This window comes from Canis aureus, chromosome 19 (assembly GCF_053574225.1).
Source record: "Canis aureus isolate CA01 chromosome 19, VMU_Caureus_v.1.0, whole genome shotgun sequence".
Taxonomy (NCBI): Eukaryota; Metazoa; Chordata; class Mammalia; order Carnivora; family Canidae; genus Canis; species Canis aureus.
The window spans coordinates 3,829,811-3,840,238 of record NC_135629.1 but is presented as its reverse complement, the minus strand read 5'-3'; the positions used below and the strand labels follow the sequence as shown (position 1 = coordinate 3,840,238).

General features: G+C 58.7%; 1 protein-coding gene and 1 long non-coding RNA gene across 2 annotated transcripts; both read right to left on the bottom strand.

Moving 5' to 3' along the window:
* Window positions 1–2,451: 2,451 nt before the first annotated feature.
* LOC144289475 (uncharacterized) lies at window positions 2,452–6,425 on the bottom strand. Its single transcript, XR_013357351.1, has 2 exons — window positions 6,337–6,425; window positions 2,452–5,232 (listed from the first exon to the last, which is right to left on the bottom strand). It is a non-coding gene; the product is annotated as an uncharacterized LOC144289475 (long non-coding RNA).
* A 255-nt stretch (window positions 6,426–6,680) lies between these two features.
* H1-10 (H1.10 linker histone) lies at window positions 6,681–8,120 on the bottom strand. The gene has a single exon (XM_077857624.1). It carries the CDS (start codon window positions 7,748–7,750, stop codon window positions 7,109–7,111), a length of 642 nt encoding a protein of 213 aa, XP_077713750.1. The 5' UTR covers window positions 7,751–8,120; the 3' UTR covers window positions 6,681–7,108.
* Window positions 8,121–10,428: the final 2,308 nt, after the last annotated feature.

The window sequence follows — 10,428 nt, the reverse complement described above, 5'->3', positions numbered from 1 at the left end:
GCTTATTAGAGCAGTGGAGCATCTCCTCCCATCCTTTGTTTTTAAAGAACAAATCTCAGAGACAAACAGGACAGCCTTCACCTGCCATTCGACGTGGCCAAGTCAGGCCAGGACCCCAACGGTTTCCCCGAATAGGTGGGACAGGCCTCAAACATGGCTGTCTGGCCCCTTGGCTGGGCTCCCAGATAGCAAGCCCCTCTTGCCCCTGCTCAGCCTGTGCAGTGACCAGGCTTGGGTCCAGGCCTTAGGAGATTCCTTGCTCCTCTGTAGCCTTAGAGGAGGGGAGGGTCCTGTGTTCCAGGTCCTAATAGGTATCTGCCCACTCTACCACTCCGACACCCCCCCACCCCCCCACCCCGCCTCCTCTGCTCCTGTCTCCAGTCCATCAAGATCCATCTCCTAGTGCAAAGCTTGTGTTCCTAAAGCCAACCTGCTTCCTACAGAGGCAGAACAAATTCAAGCAAGGGAGGAAGGGAGGGGCTTGGCCAAGGACACAAAGCTAGGCATTAAGTTGAGGACAAATCTAAAGGGCTCCTAGCCTGGGAGGGGTGTTTAAGCTTAGAGTCTGGACAAGCTCCTGTTTGCTGTTGGGAACACCTAGAGGGGGGATTGGTGGTGAGAACCAGAGAATAATGGGAGGCCTCAGACTCCTAAATCCCCACTGGGCCTGAACTTCCCCTTCTCAGCCGGAGCAAGAAGCAAGTGGTAGGAAGGGTGGAAGGTCATTCTTTGGAGAAAGGAGCTTTGGCTCAGGTTGTATGGCAGGGTCCCCAGTATAAGAAAAATTGACCAAGTACTTTGGCTCCTCAGAGACTTGGTTTGCCCATCTGTGAATCAGGACAGTGGGTACTCACAGTTGAACTCCTAAGAGCCCAGAGAAACAGATCTCATTGTTGTGAGACCAGAATCTACCTCTGGGCTGGTGCCCCTCTGACGAGATAGATGAGGATCTCCCCTTGCATCCAGGACTCCTGGGAGGAGAGGTATACTGCAGACTTCCCAGGCAGTGCTCCTGTGGGCCACAGAGGCCAGAGGACTATTTGGCGGAGCTGGGAGTATCAGTGAAAGGAGTTGGACAATCAAGCTGAACAAAAAGTTTTCAAGGACAGGCTGAGGCAGGGCCCCAGTGCCACACTCCCAGCCCCTAACAGAAGCTTCCAGAAGGACAGGAGCTAGGAGAGCCAAGGTGAGGTGGGCAAGAAAAGGGGCCTCTGGAAGTGTGTATCTGCAGGGTGCACTCACAAGGCTCAGAAATCTTTTCTTTTTTTTTTTTTAATATTTAATTTATTCATGAGAGACACACAGAGAGGCAGAGGGAGAAGCAGGCTCCACTCAGGGGACCCGACATGGAACTCGATCCAGGGTCTCCAGGATCACGCCCTGGGCCGAAGGCGGCGCTAAACCGCTGAGCCACCAGGGCTGCCGAAGGCTCAGAAATCCTAATGACAATCCTCTGGGGAGAGGTTGTGACCCTTGGTGCCGACCCACAGTACTGGCAGGCTGGGTCTCACTTTCACCACTTTAGAGCTTCCTTTGGCCTCGTTTCTTGCCACCAGAACATCACCATTCGGGTTTCTTGTCTTGTGAAGCAGCCGGAAGGGCCCTCATAGAAGATCAGGTTGAGTGACCTCAAAAGGTGGGGAGCTGCAGGCCCCACTGAGCTCACACATGGTTTTGTTTGGCTCATGTAGTGTTTTCAGTCGTGATAAAATACATGACATAAAACTTACCATCTTAACCATTTTTAAGTGCACAGTTCTGTAGCATTACATATATTCACATTGTTGTGCAACCAATCTCCAGGACGTTTTCATCTTACAAAACTAAAATTCTGTCCATTAAACAAGTCCCATTTCTGTCTACCCCACCCAGGGCCTGGCAACCACCAGGTTTTCTATGATTTTCAGTGTCCTAGATATTTCATGTAAGCGAGATCATACAGTATTTGTCTTTTTGTGACTGGTTTACTGCACTTAGCACCGTGTCCTCAAGCTTCCTTCATGTTCTAGTGTGTGTCAGACTTCTCTCTTTAAGATGGGCTAATCATCATATGGAGATGCCACATTTTGTTTATCCATGTTGATAGACATGTGTGGTACTTCCACCTCTTGGTTACTGTGAACAATGCTATGAACATGGGTGTACAAAGCTTTTTGAGTTGATACTTGCCGTTCTTTCGGGCATGTGTCCAGAAGTAAAACTACTGGGTGATATATATAATAATCCTTTAATTTTTTGAGGGATCCCTGGGTGGCGCAGCGGTTTGGCACCTGCCTTTGGCCCAGGGCACGATCCTGGAGACCCGGGATCGAATCCCACGTCGGGCTCCCGGTGCATGGAGCCTGCTTCTCCCTCTGCCTATGTCTTTGCCTCTCTCTCTCTCTCTCTCTCTCTCTCTCTCTCTGTGTGTGTGTGTGTGTGTGACTATCATAAATAAATAAATAATTAAAAAAAATTTTTTTGAGACATAGTGTTTCCCCTCAGTGGCTGCACCATCTCACATTCCTACTGACAGTGTATTTTTTTTTAAATTTTTATTTATGATAGGCACACAGTGAGAGAGAGAGGCAGAGACACAGGCAGAGGGAGAAGCAGACTCCATGCACCAGAAGCCCGACGTGGGATTCGATCCCGGGTCTCTAGGATCGCGCCCTGGGCCAAAGGCAGGCGCTAAACCGCTGCGCCACCCAGGGATCCCACCTACTGACGGTGTATAAGGGTTATGTCTGTCTCCACGTTCTTGCCACCACTTGTGATTTTTTAAAATAGTAGTTGTCCTGATGGTTGTGAGGTGGGGTATTTTTTTAAGCTCTCATTTTACAAGGGGGTTTCACCCCCCCAAAAGTATGGTTTCTACATAAATTCTCAAGAAGTGCTTCTGAAGATGGAGCCCCTTGTGGGACCACTAGCAGGCAGCTGCACCCTCCTCTGCCCCCTGGATGGCCCAAGCCACTCCCTGCCTCTGGAAGGGGATGTAGACACATTTTCAGGAGGTGCTTCTGACACTTTCTGAGAAAATGGGAAGCAGTTCGCAGAACTGGTAGTCATTGCCCCCCTCCAGGTAGGGTCTGTGTCCCCTGGTTGGCAAGTCTGCCCTACCTGGCCTGGTGCCTGTGCTCATTTATGTTTGAGACCTCTGGGCCAGTTCCTCCTCACCCTCTCACATGTGCCTGTTCTGTAACAGGGAAACGTGGTGGCAGTGGAGTGTGTCAGTTTGGCCAGGCTGAAAACTACATCTCCCACAACTCCCTTACTCACAGGTTTTCCGCAGGGTGGGCCACAAGCTCAATTCTTGCCAGATTTGGAAGGAAACCACCATTTTGGTTGCTGATCAGCTGATTTACCTCCTTAGTGTGAAACAGCACCAATGACTCCATTTTCCCTGGATTCTCCTTCTGTTTCACTGACCCAGGTTGTATGCCTGGGGGTCTCAGACTTCAGCCTCCACCATGGAAATCCAGTCTTCAGGAACTGGTTCATCAGCCCCTCAAGTGTGCAGCCAGGGGCCAGGTGTGTGTATGTGCCACTTCCCCTGTGGTTCTGCTGCTCCACTGAACTCTCAGAGGGGAACCTGAAGCCCTGCTGACTCTTCCTGCCTCGTGCCTGGTCAGTCTACGTGCCATCTTCGCCATTCTCCAGGCTCAGGAGTGTTGGCCATCCTGGGGGCCTGTGCTGGTGCTCCAGCCTGGACGGTCCCTACCCTAAAGCTGCTGGCTTGTCTGTCCTCCTGTGCATCCTCCCCAAGAACAGGAAGCAGGTCTGATGGGTCCCCATCGCTGCCTCTGTTCAGCCAGTGTGTGCTGATGAGTACCTGTGGACTGGGCCATAGAGCCCTCCTGTTCCCCCAGTACCTCTGTAAGGATCAATGCCCCACTGTGCAAGTGCCAGTGGCCTCAGTAGTGCTCGCTGTAGAAAGACCCAGGGCCTCTCTGCTGCCTCTGACAAATGGAGCTGCCGGAATGGCTAAAGGGCCCTCTGGCTATATGACCCAAGGTCTGATGCCTGGGACAGAGGGATGGCAAGCTTGAGCTTGTGCTGAGTGCTTGAGCCCCCCAACCCCATCTGATTCTGTGCTGAGGAGGTTTGCAGGGACACAGGTTCCAGCCCCACCAGAGGCGGGAGGCAGGGGCACAGGAGAGTGGCTACACTGGGGATGAGGGCTGGAGGCTGGAAAAGCTGGAGCCCCTGACTGGAGGTGTGTCCACCCTCTCCCAGCTTAGCTGATGGGTGAGTAAAAGAAATCTTTCCTGGCTCCATTTAGAGATAAGGAAGTGGAGGCGTGGGAACAAGAAGCTTGCCTGGACCAAAAGCCATGGTGGACCAGACCCAGGATGCTGACTTAGGCCTCCAGAGACCTATTCCTGCCCAAGTCCCCCCCCGTCCTGGTCAGGGAGTACAGAGAGGAGGCTGGGGCCATTGCTAAGCCCCTATTTTACAGACAAGCAAATACATGTGGTCCTTTGCTTCCTCATGGCACTGGGGTCACCGCCACCCCCCCCCCCCCAGCACAGGAAGCCCTTCTCCAGAGCCTCACGGGGCTCCTGGAAGTGAGGTCTAAGAGACACAGTAGGCCAACGGTGGGTCCAGGGCTCCCCAGCCCTGTGTAGGAGTGGAGTGTGGGGTCAGGGCAGAAAATACAGCCTTCCAGTCTCAGCACCAGACTAGCAAGACAAGCTTTTGAACTCCGTCTTTGCTGGGGCTGTCCCAAGGCTGAAGGACGGCCCATGCAGCCTTCCTTAGAGTGCCTGGTATACACTAAGTCTCCATATGGGGCAGGTCACAGCCATCCATTCTTCTCCTTGGGGTGTAGGGCAGAGATGTAGGACCCACACAGAAGGGCCAGCTGAAGGGCCTAGGGAGCACCCCGAGAAGAGAGGAGGGCAGGGGCCTGTGGGTGGACAGTGGGACACTGGGGCAGTCCTTTCAGAAGAACAATTTAAAGGAATGACAAGGTCCATTGGGAGCATGGGAGGGTAAAGTGAGTCAACAGAGTGAGACCAGATTGCAAATGACAAAACCAATTCAAGTGAGCTGACATAAAAAGCAAAGTATCAGCTCAGGAGGCAGGTTCACACCAGCTTCAGGCATGGCTGGATCCAGAAGCTCTGTTAACGTCCTCAAGTATCTGTTTCTCCATTTTGTGGTTCCAACTTTCTGTCTTGGCTCCTTTTTCAGATGGGCTCTCACAGTATATTGACAAAGATGGCTGCAATTCTGGCCCCACATCCCCACCTGGGGCAGAGAGCACCTCTTTGTCTACAGCTCTGGGAAGAGTCCCAGGATTGACTCTCACTGAACTCACTGGGGTCAAGAACCTATTTCTGACCCAATGGTTGTGGCAAAGGGGACAACGGAACACTCATTGGTCAGGTCTCCAGTCACATGACCATCCCTGGCCTGGCGAGTCCCATCCCCAGAGCCACATGGCCTGAGGGTAGAGTGGTTTGGGTCCTAGAAAACTAGGAGTGGGGGCCCTGCCCCCTGCTGCCATCAGACACAGGTGTCTGTACTGCCGGGGTGGGGGGGAGGGGGGTGTTTCATCTTGTTCTCAAAACTCCTGCCTAGAGAGCAATGATGTGCCGAGGGACCGTATAGGACTTCTCCACTGGCAGGGAGGCTCCAGCAGGGCAGGCCCCTGCGCTGTCCCGCCCGCCACTGTGCCCCCCCTCACAGCCAGCCCAGGGCAGGAAGCAGCTCCCAGAGACAGGAGGCAGCTGGGGGACCCAGCAAGACTTTTAAACTGAAAGAGCCCGTGGATTGGCCACTTGCCCTGTGTGGAAGGATCTGCAGGGTGGTGAGTGCCTGAAGCTTTGCCCTGTGACCCCACCATCTGTGCTGGGGGAGGCTAGTGGCTGCCAGGCCAGGGTCAGGGACACCAGCAAGCCAGAGGGGCTTTTCTAGTTGATGCTCTTTCCCCTTCCCCCACCCATAGTCTCTAACCCAGAGATCATCTCCGTCTGTCACCTACCCCCAGCCCAGGCTTACCTAGCTTGGTACATGCACATACCCACTCTTCTGGAACATTCCCTAGCTTCCCACTGCCCCAGAGCCTTCCTTTTGCAGGGTTGTCCTCATGGGAGCATCTGTCAAGGGCTCACTTGGTCTTAAATACAACCATTACATGTACTGGACGCCAGGGTGTCTCAGGGCGGAGGGTCATCCTTCCAATTTGTCCAATAACCCTCGACCATGTACACCCCGGAGCAGCCAGTGAGCGGAGGATCAGCACCTGACTCAAGCCACACCTAGGGTCGTACTCAGTGAGCCAGAGCCCGAGGCCTCATTTCCAATATCCTGTTGCATCAGCACAGTCTCCGAGAGTTCAGAAGAACTAACCTGTGCAAATGCCTAGCCTGGTGTGACCTTGTACGTGTTGAGGGGCCCAGGCCGGCAAACCCGGAAGAGCCAGGGCTGCCCCGTCCCCCCTCCCCCAGCCCCGGACCCGCGGGTCTTCAACATGTCTCCACCTCCGTTCCCAGGGGATCCGTCCCTCGAGGGTCCCTCCAGGATCAGCCGGTCGGCCCCAGCCCCCTGCAGTTACCGCCCCCGACGGAGCACTCCGGGCTCCAGGCCCACTCGCGCACATCCCGGGCGCCCAGGGCCCTGGGGCCCCACCATCCGACCCCCAGCGCGCGCCGACCGCGCCCATCCCTACTCCACTCGGAAGGAAACGAGAGCGGTTCAAAGGTTTAAACAATTTATTGTGCCCCAAAAAGGCCGGCGGGATGAAGGGAAGGCCGCGCGGGCCGCGCCCCGAGCGATTGTGTGTCGCGCACCCAAAGGCGGAGGGTGGGGAGTGGGAAAGGTCCCCCAGAGTACCCGGACCGGGCCGGGCAGGCGCGGTCGCGGCCATTGGCGCCGAGGGGCCGGTAACCATGACGACGGCCGTTGCCAAGGGCGAGAGCCAATAGTGGCGTCGCCAGGCCGTTTCAAAAATCTAAAGGAAAAACAACAAGGAAAAAAAAAAAAAACCACCGCTAGGGCGGCGGGGGAGGGGCGGGGAGGGGATGGAGCGCGGGCCCGGGGCCCTCCGGCGGCTCAGAGGAGGGGCGGCGGCATCCGTACAAAACCTACATACACTTGGGTAGAAAACCGAGCGTCGGCGCGCTCACTTGCGGCCCTTGGGCACCTTGGGGACGCTGGGCTTGGCCGCCTTCTTCACCTTCTTGCCCGCGGCGGCCGCCGCCTTCTTAGCCTTGCTGCCTTTGTCCTTCTTGGAGGCGGCGCCCTTCTTGTGCGAGCGCTTCTCGGCCTTCGGGCCCTTGGGCGGCTTCTTGTCCGCGCGCCGGGGGCCGGGTGGGCCCGGGGCCGCCTTCTTGGCCTTGTGCGCGGCGGGCGCCGGGGCGGTGGCGGCCGCCGTGGCTCCGCGCCGCTCGCTGCCGCCCTCCAGCTTCTTGCGGTTGAGCTTGAACGAGCCGTTGGCGCCGGTGCCCTTCACCTGCAGGAGCGTGTCGTTCTGCACCAGCGCCTTGATGGAGTACTTGAGGTAGGTGCGCCCGTTCTGCTGGTCGAACCACGCCACCTTCTTGGCCTCCGTGTAGATCTTGGCCAGCGACGAGCCGTTGCGCTCCCCCAGCCTGCGGATGGTCTCCACCACCAGCTGGCTGTACTTGCCCGGCTGGTTCTTCTTCTTGTTGTTCTTTTTCTTCTTGGACGGGGACAGTGCCGCCGAGCCGCCGGCCTTGGCCGCCTTCTTGGCCGCCCCCTCGGCGGTCGTCAGCGGCAGGGCCTCCTCGAGCTCCACGGACATGGTGGCGAGCGGGTTGGTGGCGGGCGGGGCGCGAAAGCCCGGGGGCCGCGCCGGGAAGAGGAAGGCGAGGGGCCGAGGGGGCGCCGGGGGACTGGGGGCGCGCGGCGGCTCCAGGCGGGAGCGGCCGCGGCCGGGCCTGGGGCCGGGCGGCAGGGCTGGGGCGGGGGCCGAGCCGGCCGGAGCGGGGGTCCCGGGGCCGGGGCCGGAGCCGGGGCCGGGGCCGGAGCCGAAGCCGAAGCCGGAGCCGGAGCGGAGAGAGCCGGGGCGGAGGGGGTCGGAGCCGGGAGCCGGCCGGAGCGGGGGCAGGTCGGCCGGGGGGCTCCGCGGAAGCCGCTGCCGGAGCTCGCTGGGCGTGCGCGCTGCGCTCTGGCGAGGAGGGCGCTGCGCTCCGCTTTTATAGCTCCGTGGCGGACCACGTTGAGAACAACAACAGCCTGGTCTGGAGCCAGCGCCAACTTGTGCTTCTTGGAGCCCCTTCCTCGGCCGCTGGCTTCCCGGCCCGCGCCTCCCGGGCGCCCCCGAGCCCACGGCCGAGCGCCCCGGACAGGGCCCGAGCCCGCGGCGCAGCGGAGAGGCGGCCTGCGCCCGGGAAGGGCTCGGCAAAGGGGAACGGAGGGGCGCACCCTATGCTGCGGGAGCGCGAGTGGAGGGGGGCACCCGGTTTAGGGGCGAATAGCGCGGGCTCCGGGGGAGGCCACGCGGCCCGGAGCTTTGCGGCCGGCGGCCAAGAGTGCGCCACGGCCTCCCGTGCCCTGAGCGCGGTCTGGGGGGCCCTGGCCTGCCCGCAGGACGAGCTTTAATTTGTCCGAACTAACACAGGGCACGCCCTCACGTGGTCGGCTGGGGCAATGTGAAGTGTGCTAGGACATCTTCGAGGGGGGTCTCCACCCGAGTCCGAGGGGCCGGCGGCTGGAGGCGCCCTCCGACTGCGCGCCCGCGGTCCTGCTATGCCAAGGGGCCTGAGCACGGCCCGGGAGGACGTGGGGGCCACTGCGGGTGTCTCCCTGCGGACATTCCCTAACCTCCCCCCACCCCCACCCAACTGGCGCCGATGCTCCAAATGCCCCATTTTGTGGTGCGCAAGTGGCCGCCACCGTTCGCCCCAAAGCCAAATGGCGGTTCCACGGTGGAGCCGGTTGAGTGTCAGGCTGCGACCCCCCAAGGAGTTCTCCGACGTGATGGGGGGAGGGGAGGTGCTGGGCCGCACCCCTCCCCCTCGCGGGAGGGGAGGGCGATTGCGAGCCGGGCCTGGAGACTGCTTTCCCAGCTCCCTCTCTCCTGGTACCAGGCGAAGTCCCCCGCGGGGGCTTGTGCAAGTCTGGAGGCTCTGATATGGGCGGGATCCAGCGTGACTGGTGCCCTGGAGGCGCCGGAAGGCATTTCACGAAGTGAAAGATGCCTCTACTTGGGGAAGCTGGATCCATGGGGAGACACCCCGGGGGGAGAGCTGATTCCTTCGGGGTAAGTGATTTTAGGCCGAGCATGGAAGAGTGGATGGGACGGGACGGTAGAAAATTGGAGTTCCGGGGTGGAGAGAGGTGGAGGCCGTGAAGTCCGAGAAGGGGGGGAGGGGGAGGGGAGATGTTCTGGGCCTTCCACCCCAAGAGGTCCCTGTCAGTGGGCACCCTTTTTCCAAAGCAGGCACAGACCCCATCTGCCCTCCGACAAGCTAGTGAATAAGACCCAGAAGAGGAGGAAATTGAGGCTAGGAACCAGTGAGACGGGGGGTGGAGATTTTTTGGCGGGGAGAGGAGCCAGTGGCCTGGAGGCAGGGGAGGTCTTCAGCTCCCCCACAGTGAGTACAGCCCATAGGAGAGGAAAGATAAGCTCAGGTCCCTGCAAAGAAGGCCAAGCCTCTCTCCCAGGAAGGACCCTAAGTGGACCTTGAGCCATGGAAAACCTTGCAGGCCTGAGACCTCCCGCAAGGTGAGAAAAGACCATCAGGAATCTCCTAGCAGAGATTGGGGTGGGTTCCTGGAAGTCCTGCTGGCTGAACCCTGGGGGCGGCCCTGGGGAGCTGAAAGGTCTTGCGGAGAAAACCACAGGTTCTGGAAATGCAAGTGTGTGCATGCAGGGCTACACAGAGGATGTAGTGCAGTGAAAGAGAAGTAGTAAGATGGAGCTGCTGCAGCGGCGGAGGAGGTTCTGTCCAGGAACAGAAGCCATCCGAGACTGAGCAGAGGACCTGGCAGGGAGGTGGGTATGGCCGCCCTGCTGCAGTGGACCAGGGTGCTTGGAGCTGGGGCAGGAACACCAGGAAGAGAGCTGGCCCAAGGACCTAGCTGGAGGGCAGGCAGCCAGGTGACTGGCAGGGGGGTGGGGGGGCTGGGGGGGTGGAGGGAGACTTGAGCTTGGATTCAGAAAGGTCAGAGCAATAGCAGATGGTGATGTCCCTGATGGAACCCCTGCATGGGAGCAAGGGCACCCTCAGACTGATATTGGTCCAGCCATCCCGGAGAGAAGGTCGCTGGAAATGTGAATCTGGAGCTGGTTCAGCAGGAGGCTGGGTCAGGTGTGTCTCCCTGGGGTCATGGTGCAGGGAAGAGGAGGATGTGGAAATGGTAGGAAAGGGAAGGTTGCTCTGTGGGAGGCAGAGGAGGAACGTCAGAAAGTAAGGAGGGAACCAGGTGTGGCTGGTGTCTCGGAAGCTAAGGAGGAGAGAGTTTCAAGAAAGAAGG

What these genes read in the sequence shown, in the direction of transcription:
- H1-10 (XM_077857624.1), bottom strand. Translation starts at nt 7,750, where the DNA reads ATGTCCGTGGAGCTCGAGGAGGCCCTGCCGCTGACGACCGCCGAGGGG.